Source organism: Leopardus geoffroyi, chromosome A2 (genome assembly GCF_018350155.1).
Source record: "Leopardus geoffroyi isolate Oge1 chromosome A2, O.geoffroyi_Oge1_pat1.0, whole genome shotgun sequence".
In the NCBI taxonomy this organism is placed as follows: domain Eukaryota; kingdom Metazoa; phylum Chordata; class Mammalia; order Carnivora; family Felidae; genus Leopardus; species Leopardus geoffroyi.
The window spans coordinates 70,162,296-70,179,414 of record NC_059331.1 but is presented as its reverse complement, the minus strand read 5'-3'; the positions used below and the strand labels follow the sequence as shown (position 1 = coordinate 70,179,414).

The window sequence follows — 17,119 nt, the reverse complement described above, 5'->3', positions numbered from 1 at the left end:
GGTGGGAGTTTAAACGCCTGCCCTGAGGGGAGGTGGTGAGCACGGAGTTCCTGATTTAACATGAGCGGCACTGTGCCTGCCACATAGCGAGGGCACGGTCGTCATTATCTTCAGTCTTGTTTAAATCCACTTCCTGTCTCTTCTATGATCTTCCTTAGTTCCCACTCAGAGGATCTTCACAAGTGTCCTACTCAGAGGAATTCAAACTTCTTCTGTAATCACGTCACTCCCTGCCCTTAACTTACAGATGAATTTCTGTATAACAGCATTATGCCAGACATGGTCTCAAATAGGGGTTGGTTTTTAATGTGTATCCCTTATACCCGAGGTCCAGGTAGTAAGATAGGCAGTTTATTCACTCCCTAGGCACAGACAGCCTGCATTCCAGCCAAGGTCGTCTGGATATTTTTCCATGAATATAAAGGAAGTGGTACCTGGCTTAAATCTTCTCTTGACATTCATCAGCTATCATCTTCTTAAAAACTTCCATCTACTGTATCTTGCACACAGTTGGCACTCAACACCTTTGTATTTGATGAATAAAAGTCTTCTCGAGTGGCATGAAGAAAAGTGACAGGTTCACTGAGGGGATGCCTGGGTGGCTCACTTGGTTAAGCATCCAACTCTTGATTTCGGCTCAGGTCATGATCTCATGGTTTGTGAGCTTGAGCCCCGTGTGGGGCTCTGTGCTGACAGTGCGGAGCCTGTTTGGGATTCTCTCTTTCTCCCTCTCTCTCTCTGCCCCTCCCCTGCTCATGCACGCTCTCACTCTCTCTCTCTCTCTCTCTCAAAATAAATAAACTTAAAAAACAAAAGAAAAGAAAAGTGACAGTTTCGCTGAGTACCACCTGAGTGGCTCTCTGCAACCACAGCCTCCCTGTACCCTGGCCTCTCACCGTGTAAGTTTCTCATGGGCAGCTCTCGCAGTCCGGTTTTATTTGTGCCATAGTTGGATAAGACGGACAAGGCATGGGTGTTTTCATAGAGCACATTTCCTCGGATGATCTGCAGGTTTTCCAAAGGAATCTTCTCCACTGTGTTGAGGGCAATGAGTACATAGCCGGCAACCTCTTGGATGGTCTAAGGAGAGAAAACATGAACACGTTATTTCTCTTGTGTAGAAGTCAAGAATGCAAGATCTAAAATGGGTCAAGAAAGCCCACAGCACCTACATGAGCTATGCACATGAGTGCTGACAAACATAAAGCATGTAGATAACTACAGTGGGGACATGGGAGGTGACAGAATTTACGATGACTCCTGTACTTTCACCTCTTGAGCCAAAGGGCAATGCACATTATTCAGGAATGCTGTGACTCATTTTACTTGGTGTTCAATATACTCAGAAGAGAATGAAAATGTTTTATTAATTCATTTTGTGTCTTTCTTGCATGCTTTCTTATTAGAAAAAAAGAAAAAGAAAGGAAGGAAGGAAGAAAGGAAGGGAGAAAGAAAGAAAGAAAGAAAGAAAGAAAGAAAGAAAGAGAGAGAAAGAGAGGGAGGGAGGGAGGAAGGAAGAAAGAAAAGAAGAAAGGAAGAAAGGAAGGAAGGAAGGGAGGGAGGGAGAAAGGAGGAAAGGAAGGAAGGAAGGAAGGAAGGAAGGAAGGAAGGAAGGAAGGAAAGAAGAAAGAAAGGAAGAAAGAAAATAAAGAGAAGCCTAGAAGGAGGCCAATCAAATCCAAAGTTCAACTATCACCAACATCTGAAGCCTTACCAGCTGGCTCCTATTGACTCACAAGAGGCTACTGTGAAATAGCTGGGAAATTTGTGAATTGGTGTCACTGAAACCAACCAGAGTGGAAGTATTTACACAAAGGAAATAGGCAAATGGTACAAAGCAGGACTTTTTTTTTTTTAAGAGCCAATATATCAGGATACCCCAGCTAAAGCACTGGTTAAACGTTTAATATCAGTGTCTATGATGATAGAGGAGCGTCAGGCTAGCCTCCTTCTCTTTGACATTATTTCGTAGCTCTAACTTCACACCAGCTGGTGAAGTGGCTTTCTGATAAAACCTGTAATTGGCCCATAATTGCCATGGCAAAAGCATATAGACTTCCAGTTAAATTCTGTCAAGGTCTTTGTCTACTTCTATTTCCTTCCATCATATGTGGGTAAGACAGTCAAATTCATTGAACTAACTTTTAAGAAGGAAAGGTCATAATTCCTTTGCATGTAGGTGATTTCCAAATTCCCAAGGACCACCTCACAGTTATTAAACATCCTCTGCAGGCTGAGAAAGTGGTCCTCAAAAGTGCCCAACTGGGTGAGCCGGTTACTTGTGCCTTGGCAAACTGCAAAAGAACAAAAGAGAAAAAGATATCACATGAAATGCCAAGTAGAGTAGCAGAAATAACATAAAATGTTCACAAATTTCAACAAACTTTGAAAGTCTCAGTGACTTACAATATTAATTCTGGTAAAGGGTCACTCAAGACAAATATGGCCAAAAGTGTTTATCTAAGGTATACAGTTCATAACAAGAGATAGCTCATCCCTATAATGCATGGAATCTTTATAAAATGTTAAAAATTCAAGGGGAAACGGGAAAATTCTATGAAAATCTTTAAGACACAATAGTCTTTTAGAGCTTCGGTAGACAAAAACATATGTATCATTAGATAATAAGATAATTACAATGTTGAATTAATAACTATATAATGAATGTTTTACATTACGAAAAAGACAGACTATCACATTACTGTGAGCCCAAAGGATATTTACAAACATAACATACGCTAGCTGATATTTTCTGACCGCGGTGTTGTACAACTTAAAATCAGTGACAAGAGTGTAAATTAAAATCCAACTGGCCAGAGATTAAAAATATTCTTCTAAACTAATGCATCAAAGAATAAATCAAAGGTCTACTTATACATCTAGAAAATAATGAAATGGCAAAAACACACTCAGGTACTGAGAAACCAATACGTCCTTCTATTTGTCCACACTCTATGTGAATCCACCCAGCACAGGTGGAGACACAATTGTACACAGTCTTGGCATGCTCACCTCCCTCATGTTTTAACTTAATACAAGAAGTAAAATGGGGGACAAAGTTAGACTATGGAAATACACTTGACAGTCTATATTTAAAAGCAAAGGAGATTATAATAGTCATAGCTCTTTGAAAGGCATGTTTGAGCAAGCATAACAAAACAAAGAGGTTTGGGGCTTTTGAAGCAGGGAGCTTGTTAAGCGACTATACTTTGAACCAAAATTATCATAAGAGTGAAGAAATATGGCCTCTGGCTTTGGAGGTTAGATTCAGAACTAGCCAGGTTCTTCTACATGTGCGAAGGCATGGCTGCAATCCGTAACCAGGTGGCTGAACGCAAAACCAAGGCCAAAGTCAATACGCAGGTACTTTCCTCGGAAACTCTTTCTAAATTTACATTTCCATTTTATAGACGTCTTTGTTCCCTCCCCATGGGGACTGCTCCGAAGGGCACCATCTGACCGTCTGCCCTCACATTTTGGTGCCACGGCCGTGAGCACATGTTGAGACACCACATTCTCAACCCAAAGCATTTACACCAACATTAAAAATGAAGCAATCGCCACAGCCTCTGCAACTCCGTGGGGATTTCCCTCCTCTGCTCTTCTGTGGTCTCATTCAAATCTGGCGGTAGAGAGAACGCTCGCATGGGAACTTCGACAGTCGACAAGACTAAACCTCTATCTACTGGCTCCAGGGACAGAATGATTCCATATTTCTTCCAACTATAACACTGGATGGACCCAACATCTCGGGGCTGCTTTCACTCAGGAGTATGGGCCGCTCTGATTGCAACCTCACTTTGGGACAGCTGTACACAGTTGGGGCCAGACTAATCACATAGATGGGGCCAGACTGCTTTCCCAATTCCAAGGTCCTTAAAGATGCCACCACCAATGTAGGTATGGGGTTGTGACAATAACCCATGACCTTTCAGTCGACACACGGGTAAACAAAAGCTGCTTTCCCTGCTGGGAGACTACGGTCCCTAAATTTCATCCTAACTGATTGGCTATTCTTGAAGTAGCTCAGTATTGGTCACGCCTTCATCCCAGTCAGGTGAACAGCATCCTAGAACTCAGGGTTGGAGTGCGCTTCAGAAGAGTTTCTTCAGTTCACAGAGAAATGAAAAACAGTAACGATTGCTCTCATTTTAAATGATAAAGGATTTCAGCTTGTAAATTTCTCTCAGGGGGTGCCCCGGACTTTTCATTACTAAATCAATGACAAAGTAACTTTTGTCAGTAAAAAAAGAAAACATGCCCTTTAAGTTTAGACTGTTACATCATAGCAAAAATAATTTCAAAAATGCTGTATTTGTGCTTTCATTCAGTCATTCAAAAAAGTGCCAAATGAGCTCCTAAAATATTTGTTTGATGAATCTCTACCATCATCCGTCATTGTTTACAATTAGCATGAACTACTTCTATATTCAGAAAACCAGATGCTGCTATATTTGGAAGCAATAGCAGCATTGCACAATATTGATATGAACCTTTATTCATAAAACATTTTGGGAAGCAACTAGACAACTTGTGTAAAGAAATAAATATGCTTCAAAAAAGCTTCATGCAAAATGTTTTTTTTTAAATGATGGCAAAAAAAAAAACAAAAAAAAAAAAAACAAAAAAAACCTAAACGCAAAAAGCCCTAAATGTTCAATTGCCTGTCACGTGTATTCTTGAGAACAAGAAGGCAGCTGATACACTGCGTGATTCAGCGTAAGGCAAGTCCGTCTTGAATTCTATTCCAGGATTAATTACTAAAGGATCAAGAGAAATCATTACAAAGGTGTTTCTTCAGGGGCTTTCTCCTGCCATGTGCCCCAAAGGGGATGACAGTGTCCAAGTGAAATCCAGAGTGACAATCAGAATGATTTGACCTAGGTTTCCTGATTCAACAAAGCTAATCTTTGCTCTCTATTTATACCAAACGTCTCACATTATGACTATAAAGCAATGGAAAGATTTAAATGCGAGACCATTGAATTAGTAAAATTATTATGTTTTAAATCACAAAGCAGGCAGATTTAAGACAAAACTGCCAAGAGCAAGAGCTTTTAAATTCATCCAGGAGAAAGTTTTTGTTTAGCCACTTCCTCATGATGTGACCCTGGATGACTTCTCTAAGCTCTCTGCGGCAGGCTTTCCTCAAGTAGCAAACATGGTGAAACTAATACTGACCTTCAGAACTGTTTCAAAGGCTGAATGAACACAAAAGCTTTCAGCTTTCTTTTGTTAAAGTTAACTACTGAGAACTGTGACTGTGATGCAAGATGCAACTGCACAGATGTTAGTGGACCTCTGTGGACATAAACTTGCCCGAAGGTATTGCCTGAACTGGGAATATTTGTATCTGCAGACAACCTGACTCAAATATTGGGCATTAGATTACTCTGTCTGTAGAATATGTATCAGAAAAGGAAGGGAAAGAAAAGGAACACGTTTAATGATTTCATTAAAATACACATTGAGGGGCGCCTGGGTGGCTCTGTCAGTTAAGCATCCGACTTCAGCTCAGGTCACGATCTCGTGGTTTGTGCGTTCAAGCCCCACATCAGGTTCTGTGCTGACAGCTCAGAGCCTGGAACCTGCTTCGGATTCTGTGTCTCCCTCGCTCTCTGCCCCTCCCCTGCTCGCACTCTGTCTCTCCGTGTCTGTTTGGTATCACTTTAGGGCTATACATTTGAAGCCAAGACAATTAAAAGTGTATCCAGCTCCATACAAAATGCTATTGATTCGCTCTACCTCTTACAAATCTGAAGACAAGTTCTACTGAATCAAGAGCAGCAGTCCCCGGGACACAGGCCCTACAAAGCACTTGGCTTTTCATCCTCCAGTGTTATTATGAAGATTCATAAATGGGCAGACAAGCTGAAAGAAAGATATAGTGTGAATATCCTTAGATTAGCCTTGTGTTCATTTTGTCACATATCTATCCATCTTACTTTTTTTTTTTTTTTTGATGCATTTTAAAGTAAGGTATAAACGTCAGTACATTTCACCCTGGCATACCACTGATCGCAGCTCAAGATTAATTTACAGCTATTGTTGTTGTTGTTGTTGTTGACATCATCCACAACTGTGCAACATCCACAAACTGTGAGGTAATCAACCGTAAGTATAGCATTTGAGAGTTTCAACAAATGCACACACCCACGTAACCTGCACTCCTACCACCACATAGAACATCATCCATACGGGGCCCCCTCATGCCTTTTCCCAGGCAATCCTGGCCCCTGTATACCATAAACCACACGGTGATTTGTTTTCACTAAGAACAGTCCTGCCTATTGTAAAATTTCATATTAATGGAATTACGTAGTCTTGCCCTTTTGTGTAAGGCTTATTTCATAGTCTACTATTTAAAAAAATTTTTTTAATGTTTATTTTTGAGACAGAGAGAGAGAGAGAGCATGAGTGAGCGGGGGAGGGGCAGAGAGAGAGGGAGACACGGAATCCGAAGCAGGCTCCAGGCTTTGAGCTGTCGGCACAGAGCCCAACACGGGGCTCTAACTCATGAAATGTCAGATCATGACCTGAGCCGAATGGACACTTAACCGACAGAGCCAGCCAGGCGCCCCGAGACAAGTGTTTTATGGGAAGTTATCTGTGTATTATCCTTGGGCATCTAAGGCTGATCCACAGTCTGGTCGTTCTTTTTCTTAAGAACCCCCCAGTTTATCTTAACTGAAAATAAAAACAATATGCCTGCTTGAAGTCTTGGATACCCCTGACTTTATGGGTTAGGGCCTGTGGCTTTCCCGTGTCATTATGGGGGTGGACACCTCTCTTTCCCCACAAGCCTGGGCAAATATGTCCTGCTGATTAAGACACAACATTAAAACAAGTTTCTCCAGATTTTCCCAAACCCACTTAGACACTTCTGAAATTGCCTAAGAAAATTTATAATTGTCTTAATTTGTTGTTTTCTCAACTACATATTAATGTTTGCCAAAGCAGTTGGGCTCTTGTAAATCTCTCCCCTTGGCCTCCTAAATTATCTCTGCTTTCATCCGTGCCCCATTTTCCACAGAACACCTTGTTTTGAAGCAGAAATCACATCACACTATTCCTTGGCTCGAACCAAAAGCTTCCCAGTGTAATTGGAACACAGTACAAGCTCCTTTCTGGTCAGCCTGCCTTCTCAGCCTCTCACTGCTCACTCCCCTAGTTCTCTCCAGCTGGCCCAGTTCTGGCCCACTTCAGGGCTGTCCCATCTGCCCGGAATGTTCTTCCATTGCCCTCCAGATGTGTGCATCTTGGCCTCCCTTTTATCATTGAGATTCCAACTCAATGGCCATCCTTTCAGAAAAGCCTATCCTAGAACCAGATCAGCTTAAGTATCTACCGTAATTACATTCTATCACGTCACCCTTTCTTTACTTCTTAGTAAATTTATCACCACTTAAAATTATTGTTTCTGCAAATATATATATTTATTCATTTATCTAGATGGTGAAGAGAGGTGGACTTTATATAGATATATGGGTATCTCATTGCCCTGACTACTGTGAGACGTGCACATGTGTGCCTGCATGTTTATTTTCAGTGGGAAAGCAACGGGTGGCTGTGTGATCATGGATGACAGAGATGTGACCGTGAAAGTCTTACATGACTTGACATGGGTCTCTTTGCCTTTATTGTTTCCAAATGTCTGATAGAGGAGGTGGAGGCAGGATGTCTTACAAGAGGGTTTGTCCTCACAACCTTCTTGTTGGTCACCATAAAATCTTTCTAGTCTAAGTAACATATTTGATTAAGCCTTAAAAGCCAAAGGACTTTTTCCACTTTCATGCTGAAGAGGTTTAAGGAAATCCCAAATAAGATGACATTTATACACTTGATTTTAAAATACAGAAGAAAAAGGGGCTTCTAGGTGGCTTGGTCGGTTAAGCGCCCAACTTCGGTTCAGGTCATGATCTCGTGGTTCGTGGGTTCGAGCCCCGTGTCAGGCTCTGTGCTGACAGCTTGGAGCCTGGAGCCTGCTTCGGATTCTGTGTCTCCCTCTCTCTCTCTGTCCCTCCCCCGCTCAAGCTCTGACTCTGTCTCTCAAAAATAAGTAAATGTTAAAAAAAAATTAAAAAAAAAATAGAAGAAAAAGATCATCAGAGAACTTGCCAGAGGTTTTATCATATCAGAACTGCTCATTTCTTTTGCCGTACTGAAACTGTATTGTGGTGGTAATTTTAACACGTGTACATATGTACATCTCAACTATGCTAAAAATGCCCAGAAAATACTCCAAGTTGTTAATGATGCTCTTTTATGAACAGTGGGATTCTGAGTGTTTTATTTCTTCCTTATATTTTTTCAAGTTTTCTGTAGTGATCATACATTCCTTTATAATAAAAAAATACCAAGGGGAAAATTTGCAAAAATCCATGTTGAATAAAGCCAAAAGAAAGACATTTTAATAAAATACATTTTTAGAGGAGCAATGATCAAGTACAGCTACGAAGATCCTCAAAGTTTTGCATTATCTGTGTTAAACAGCTTTATAAAAGTGCTTTAAAAATTAGAAATAATTGATGAATGGTGAAGTGCTAGATAGAGAAAATGCTAGAAGAGAGAGTAAGCTGTAGATTATTCACCTCATTGTTCTGAATAGCTGCATACTGGAGCCCTTGGAAAACACCATGCATTACGCAGAGACAGTTCTGTTCCAAACAGTGATGGGCTTCTCAAATTTCATTTTTTCCCTGATCTACAAATTTATTTTTTACATTGGTTTTGGGGAGCACAGGGTAAATTTCTCCCATGGAAAAATATTATAAAGTGTGATTACAGTACCACACTACCCTATGAAACTGATTTAACTCACACAACAGCTTGTAATGGGAACACAGAAAATCTATGGTTGAGCCATAATAAAATAATTGGGAAAACAATAAAAGTAAATACAAAGTAGCATTTAAATTTTCATTGGAGGTGGGGCACCCGGGCGGCTCAGTTGGTTGAGCATCTGTCTTCAGCTCAGGTCATGATCTCATGGTTCGTGAGTTTGAGCCCCGAATCAGGCTCTGTGTTGACAGCTTGGAGCCTGAAGCCTGTTTTTGATTCTGTGTCTCCCTCTATGTGCCCTTCCCTCGTTCGCTTGTCTCTCAACAATAAATAAATGTTTAAATAAATAAATAAATAAATAAATAAATTTTCATTGGGGGTTTAACCAAAGGTTTTGTAGGTTTTGTAGAAGGGGAAAAGTCTCTAATTTATTATGAGGATTTTTCCTTATTTTCCAAAACTTTATATTTTATCAGTAGTTCGTTTGTCATATTTGATTTTTAACTAACCAGCAGTTCTCAGCTTGTAGGCATCCAAAGATAGTCATCAAGCTGAATTTGAATCTACGTTGCAATTTGGAAATGCATATGTAATAGTCAAAAAGTCCTCCTGAGTATTGGATGATCTACCAAGCTCTGGCATATCCAATACAACGGCAAACTACAGTCACTCCAATTAAGTTATCAAGCAGAAGATTTTAAAATAACATCTCTTTTATTTTTGAGTTAGGGAAGAGAACACCAAAACTGGTTGATTTCCATTCCCATGACCCTCCTCCTAGCCATTAACATAATCCCAAGCCAAGTTTATGACCTTTAAACAATATGTGGAGTTGGGATACCTTTGTATAGTGTGTTCAGTCTCCTGGGAATTAACTAATGTGTCCGAACCCCAGGAAGTCCAGTTCTATGACAGACCGTGGAATATGCTTCCAGTGACATTGAACATCTATCAGATTGACGATGGCGATAGTATCCTTATGGGATGGTCTCCCACCAGTTAACTCTCTGGGTCTCAGTGTCCTGACTGGTTAAAAATGGGACCAATTCAGCATAGTTGACAGGGTAGGGTGAGCAGTAATGAGATCATGGACACGGAAGTACTTCATAAATCACAACTCTCTCAAAATATAAATTATGTCTGACACTGAAGCTTCACCCTAGCAGTATCCACAGCAACCAAACCTTTGCAACCTATTTCTGCCTATGTTTTCAATGATACCAACAAACTATTTTTCCCCCGGGGGCTTAAAATTTTTTTTTTTTTTTAAATAGACTCAGCAGAATTGAGGAGTTGTGTTGAAATCTGGGATGCTTTAAAATTCTGGAATAGGGGCACCTGGGTGGCTTAGTCAGTTAAGCATCTGACTCTTGATCTGAGCTCAGTTCTTATTCTCAGCGTCATGAGTTCAAGGCCTGCGTTGGGCTCCTCACTGGGAGTGAAGCCTACTTAAAAAATAAAATAAAATCCTAAGGTAAAATCCTGAAATAAAAGTCATCACTTCTCATTGTTACAGGATACTATCCAAAGGTTGGCCCTAACAATGGAAACTAAGTATCTTAAACCACAGGGCTTGGCAATCCGTTCCATTTTTTAATAGGTAGTTGAATGGCTAGTCAGAGATGAATTTGACCTACATTGTTGGACTATGAGAAACTGATTTGGATTAAAAATGATTTCATAAGGCAATACTCATCCATCTTTTATTCATTCAATCCAATAAATCTCTTTTGAACACCTACTGTGTGTCTGGCAGCACTCTGTCTTGGTGGCCAGTGTCTCTGTATTTTAAACATGGTGACATATACTGAACACAAATCCACGGATGGAGGAATTACGTGTATCAGATTCTCTATCAGGATCTACATCAGGTTATATAGAACTAGGGTTGCAGGTGGCTAACATATACCTTCACTGAATGCTGGATGCTGAGCAGGGCACCCTGAAGAAAAGAGAGCACTGGATTTGGTTTAAAACCGCTCCATGTGAAAATATAAACAATAATGAGTTTTGTGTGTCTGGTTTTTCCTTTCTAGAGATATCATGAGTAAGTTCCTCCTCTCTGGCCCGAGCTCTGTTTTTCTAATCTCCTAGCTGGGGATTATTGCTGACTCATATTCAGGGGCTCTCTCTTCACATATAAGAATACTTCTGAAGTGACTAATACCACTTCCCTTCCAAAAGTCTGGTGGCCAAGCCGCCGCTTGCTTATATCCTTTGCCTCCACTGCAATTTCATACTTCTGACCTATTTCTTCAGAGTTCTGTTGCCTTCTCAGACCTACCAGTGCAGGGCAGTGCAGAGTCAAGAATAACATTAGTGTGTGACATCTGCACAGTCCTTCAGTTTTCAAAGCTCATTCCCATGAAGGCTGCCCTAAAACCTGCCTGTTCCCTGGATGAGGAAGAGCTGTGGCAAAGCCATTACCATAGAAGAACCCACTGAAAGGATGGGCTTGCCCATCTAACTCGTTGTCTGCCACACAGACGATGAGGGGACTTGAAGGGATGGGGCAGTAGGGGGTGGGATGGGCGGTAAAAGTTACACAAATGATTGCCACCGACAGTAAGCCCAGAGAAGGGCTGGTGGGAGAAAGTGGAAAATAGAAAATTCCAAGATGGGGTTGGTGTCAAGGACACTGCTTGAAAACCGAGTTTCAAACCTGTGAGAAAGTCTACCTCAAGACTGCCCTCATTTTAGCACCGCCTTTCAATTCTGACTTAGCTGGACTCTGTTCAGTAGAGAACTGGTAAGCAGAACACAGTCTGAAAGGCGAAGGCTGGGTGAGAGCATGCCAGAGCCCTCGGTGTGCTTGGTTGGCGACTTACTACACCTTCAACAGCTTCTCATAGTAGACAACAGCTTCTCTAGTGTCACATCTCAGGGTGCAGCTTTTCTCTCCGTAGATACAGCCTCACAATCTATGTCCTTCTCAGCAAGGTGACAGGGAGGTGAAGTGAAGCCGGGCTGACAAGATTTCACTCCTCTGGGCACAGTCCTCACCCGACTCACATACCTTCTGTTTTATATTCTGCCCAGGTCCGCATGACTCACCCCCTAATGACAAAGGGTGAGTAACATTCCTCACATTGGGCTATTTAGTGGCTGGTTGAGTTGTCCCTCCAGAATTCATCTGAATGCCATGCATGGCTGAGAAGCATCATGGCAAGGTAGAGTCCTCACCCTTAGGTGTTGCTACAGCCTCTTAGTAAGGGTTCAGTCCCCAGTGCTCTGTGATCTTCACCTGGGCCACGAGGGCCTGGGTGTTCTTTTGTTCATTCACTTAGTGAACTAAAGCATGTTTCATAAAATAGTATAAGCACAGTGGCCAAGAATGGCTCAGAAGTACTCACCGCCCTGAGGGAATATATTCGCTCTCTGGGGAGATGACACATGAAATAATCACAGGATATCCCAAAGATACTCGAGGTAGAGACATACTAAAGGAACACAAGTCAAAAAGCAGAGAAATCGCCAATCTGGAGTCATCTGGGGAAGGGATTCCAGTATCCTTTACTACCAAGCAAATGGAAACATGATACTCTTTTACTTACGTTCGGAGTGAAAGAAAAAGTTGCTCACAGGTGCCAGGTGATGAGCTTGGTGACTACCATACACAGTCCCACAATATACCACACCTAGAAAATCGGGTTTCTTCCATTCCTATCTGTTTTTCTGCGTTCTCCCCCTCGGGGTCATTGCCCGTATTCTAATTTGGGGGTACAAGTGACCCTTCCTGAGTTTGTTTATAGTCATCTGTAAGCGTCATGTCTCCATCCATTCTTCCTGAACAAAATTCTGAAAAAGATTCATAATTTGCAAGGAAATAAAAGGTTTCCAATCCAGAAACAGGGGACACAGATCTTTTTTTTGCAAGAGTTTCTCTGCAACTCTATGAGGCAATTCATGTCTACCCCTACCCCAAGATGGCTTAAATGTTCTTTTAAACTTTTTCCTCTATTATTATCCATGTTTTTAAACAATCAGTCTGCAATGCACAATTGTCTTTAAGTCTGTCTCTAAGTACACACACATTTGGAGTGCCTAGGTGGCTCAGTCGGTTAGCGCCTGACCCTTGATTTCAGCTCAGGTCGTGATCTCACATTTTGTGAATTCGAGCCCCACACTGACAATGCGGAGGCCTGCTTGGGATTCTCTCTCTCCCTCTCTCTCTTTGCCACCTCTCTGCTCGTGCTCTCCCTCTCTCTCAAAATAAATAAAAACTGAAAAACATAATTGAAAAAGTTTTAAAAAAATAAATACACACGCATTTAAGTTGGTTTACCAATAAGCATTAGAAAAAAACCACAACACAGAAATAGCCACCACCACCCCTACAAAAAAAAAACCAAAAAAACAAAAAACAAAGCAAATGACAATAAAAATTGAAACAAGGGAGCAATCACTAAGACACCAGGAAAAGGCCATTACGCCCACGTTTCCTCCTTAAAACAGTCCCAGCTCTCCTCCGTCCCCTCCGCTAGGCAGCACCTGCCATGGGAAGGTGTGACTAGCTCCTTAGCTGGCCTGCGATCCCAAAGGTGGCTCTTGCAGAACCACAGGCAAGCCTGGAAATGAAGTGCATGGAGATCAAAGGGCACTTCTACCTGGGAACCTCCAGGAGCAAGGGTGGATCTGGAATCTGCCCTGAGCATCGACATAGAACAATCAGTGCCCAAAGGAGCAGGGGGAAAGGAAGCATAGATGTTGGAGGCAAAAGGAAGCAGAGCCATTTTATAGGGGGTTCTTGGGAGACAGATGGATTTGGGAGACGGGGTCAGAGTACAGGGGGCTCGTCGGGGTGGGGGGTACAAAGCGGACACAACTGAGGTTTCCAAGCTGCTTCTCCGTCTGAGCGTGCACTATGCTACTCTGGGGTGGAATTGTTCTCTGTGTCATCATCTCCTCCCTTTTGCTGCTGGGAACAAATGAGAAGCAGGGAGTGGAAGAAAAATAATCTGCTTACAAAGATTAGTGGCTTGATTTCACTAACGAGGAGAGTCTCCCGCTTGCCTTTTTTTTTCAAGATACTGAAACATACCAGGACCTCAGCAGAACTGTATGAACCAGTATTTCACTTTTATGCCATAAAGGATTTGAAAAGTTAAATAAATAAATAAATAAATAAATAAATAAATAAATAAATAAATGTAAAAAAAAAAATAAAGCAAAGTTAAGTAAAAAAAGAAAGAAAGAAAGAAATTTAAAAAAGGAAAACGTGGAAAACCATCCCCTAGCCATTCTGGCTACAGAACAATAAGGAAACTTTCACTGGCATCTGTCAATGATCAGTGACCCTGGAGTCACAAGGTCTGGATTAGAACTCTGGTTCCACCATTACAGAGGCAACTTCTTGATCACGTTTGGTCTCTTTTTCTTCATCTATGAAACAGGGACTTGTGACTCAGGAGGATTCAATGAGACTGCAGAACCCCTGGGCAAAGCACCTGACATGTGGCAGACCCTTAACAAATAGGACTATGGCTTGAATCCGAATTACATCTAGACTGGACCCGAGTAGAATGAATTGCTTCCTTCCTCCGAGCGCTCTGAGTGGTGGACCCTTCTGCCTTCTGCTCGCAAGCTGTGTGTGGCCTGGCCAGCAGATGTGAGCTCTCGCCACTGAGCTACCCAGTCTGCCTGGGTCCAGAGACAAGCCCATGGCGTGAAAGGAAGGTGTCTGGACCCATACCTGCCCAGGGAGTCCGTGCTGGGAGCTTAAAGCTGAGGAAGCCACACCTATTACATGCCTTTTAGAATTCCCTTAAGAGAACTCCCAACTTGCTGCTCAGAACATTCTCTACTGTTATTTTTCACTTAGAAAAAGCCTCGTCTGACCCTTTGTGGTGGTTTCGTAAGAGTAGTTGGATTTTTGTGCTGTGTGCATGCACATGTTTTTATTTAATGCTTGCTTTAAAATGGGCATTTTTTCATTTACTCCTACTTAATCTAAATATTCCTTTTAAGTTTCACTTTCAAATGAGAAGAGGAAATAGCAGTGCAGAGAGCAGATTTAGGAGGACAGACCTGGTCCCAGTGGGGGAGGTCCAAAGCCTCTTTCCCTAGCTAGCTCCGTGTGCCCAAGCCTACTTCCCGGGTTCATGGACAAAGATGAAAACAGACCTGAAAATCACTGACACTAAGTTAAGTCAGGAGAAGCCCAAGCCAAGTTTCTGCCACAGGAGAATTTTCATTTTCGCTCATATACTATTGTTTCTAGAACATATTCACCCCTCCATGAAGAGAGCTGTCAATTAACATTAGCCATTCTCCTATGCAACCATTTGCTATTAGATGCATCACCTGCCTGAAAAAAGGAGGAAATAGCAGGTCTAAGTCTAGAAAAGAGAGAACCTGAAACACCCTTTATGGTATTCCAGAGCAGGGGCTGGCAAACATTTTCTGAGAATAGCCAGAGAGTAAATATTTTCAGGTTTGCAGATCATAAAGTGTCCGTTTCAACCTCTCAGCTCTGCTGTTGGCAGGCAAAAACAGCCAGTAGCTGGAATTCATTTAAGCAAATGAGCAGGCGTGTGGCATTCTGTGCCAATAAGCTTTGTTTACAAAAACAGCCAGTAGCTGGATTTGAACCATGGGCTGTGCTTCACCAACGTCTGTATTAGAGGAAAGCCTACGAGGAGGTCAGGAAGTATACGATTAGATTTCCCTTTTCTGTGTACTTTCTAGAAGGTACATGTGGTTAAAAAGAATCATTCTCCTCCAAGGCCAAACTCCTAAAGAATTTTCTTAGGGTTTTACCCAAGGGATACAGGAGTGCTGATGCATAGGGGCACTTGTACCCCAATGTTTATAGCAGCACTCTCAACAATAGCCAAATTATGGAAAGAGCCTAAATGTCCATCAACTGATGAATGAATAAAGAAATTGTGGTTTATATACACAATGGAATACTATGTTGCAATGAGAAAGAATGAAATATGGCTTTTTGAGGCAACATGGATGGAACTGGAGAGTGTTATGCTAAGTGAAATAAGTCACACAGAGAAAGACAGATACCGTATGTTTCCACTCCTATGTGGATCCTGAGAAACTTAACAGAAGACCATGGGGGAGGGGAAGGAAAAAAAAAAGTTAGAGAGGGAGGGAGCCAAAACATAAGAGACTCTTAAAAACTGAGAACAAACTGAGGGTTGATGGGGGGTGGGAGGGAGGGGAGGGTGGGTGATGGGCATTGAGGAGGGAACCTGTTTTGATGAGCACTGGGTGTTGTATGGAAACCAATTTGACAATAAATTTCATATAAAAAAAAGAATTTTCTTAGGGTTAAGATCTTCCTATTTCATCAGCTAAATAGAGGAATTGAAGATAACAAGGTACTAAAAACTGATCGGGAAGCGCAGGGGCTGGGAATCGTCACTGACGTGTGTTTGTGTAGGCGGTGTTGCAGTTCTACGCTAGGCATCGTTTACTTTTAGAAGTGCATGTCCAACTCTACACCTCCCCACCTGAGAATCCTGGTCTTCCATGTTCATGGCAAATGTTTATCAAGTCCTGCTAGTCTGTCCTGAATTTCAATCCTGCTACGCGTTTGTGAAGCAATATACTTGTATTTCTAACTCTATCACATAATCATTCCCTACAGTGATCTGAAGCTGGGCCCCTGATAATTTCTGGCTTAACACAGTTGCAATTTATTTCTCCTCTACCTTACAGCCCTGCAGATATGGGGAGACAATGAATGAATGCTTCTCACTGCTCTCACCCTGTGTGGTCTGCCTTCACAGCGACATCCTCCGGAAAGACTACCCCATCCAGCTAGCTCCTCTTCCCAGGTCCTCAGTCCTGTGGCTGACTCTTACGGACTTGCACTTGCTCATACTTGGGCGGTGAGAGCATTCTGTTGTTTCACAGCACATTTTGTCTCTCTTAAAGAATAATGTGTCATCTGAGAACAACAGCAAACATTCTGTCTCCCTTGGCTCCCATTTAGTTCATTATACTGAGAAATTCAGCAAGGAATGAAAGACGAATAAATACTGCTGAATTACTCAAATTTCTGCATTAACGTCACATGTGAGTTCTCAGACTTGATTCACTTCTTTTAAGTTTAATAACTAATAAGGCAGTTGAGCAATGAAAATGGAATCTCTCTGCTGCATCTATTAATAGTAGGGCTGACGGTAAATTCCTCTCCAACTTGGACGAGGAAGTATTTTTCCTTGCTTGGGTCTCTCTTACATGTTCGTTTCTATCACATCCCAGTAGCCTAAGATAATTAGACTGGCTAGTGACTGCAGATATAGAATTCTGACGTTGAAAGCCCATCTTCTGACTGAATACATCTGAGATTTAACCAGCGCAATCAATGTCTTCCCCC

At 41.9% G+C, this 17,119-nt stretch overlaps 1 protein-coding gene across 2 annotated transcripts in view; it reads right to left on the bottom strand.

Annotated features, from left to right (window-relative positions):
• The window catches only part of EGFR (epidermal growth factor receptor), a 213,303-nt gene that overhangs the window by 64,559 nt on the left and 131,625 nt on the right, over positions 1-17,119 (bottom strand). Inside the window, exons 2-3 of one of the 2 annotated variants that reach the window (XM_045494307.1) lie at positions 2,143-2,294; positions 897-1,080 (exon numbers count right to left, since the gene is read on the bottom strand). In XM_045494307.1, coding sequence (XP_045350263.1) covers positions 897-1,080; positions 2,143-2,294 — 336 coding nt within the window. Of the gene's footprint in view, positions 1-896; positions 1,081-1,172; positions 1,339-2,142; positions 2,295-17,119 lie in introns of those variants that run through there. The other variant, XM_045494308.1, reaches the window with a different exon arrangement.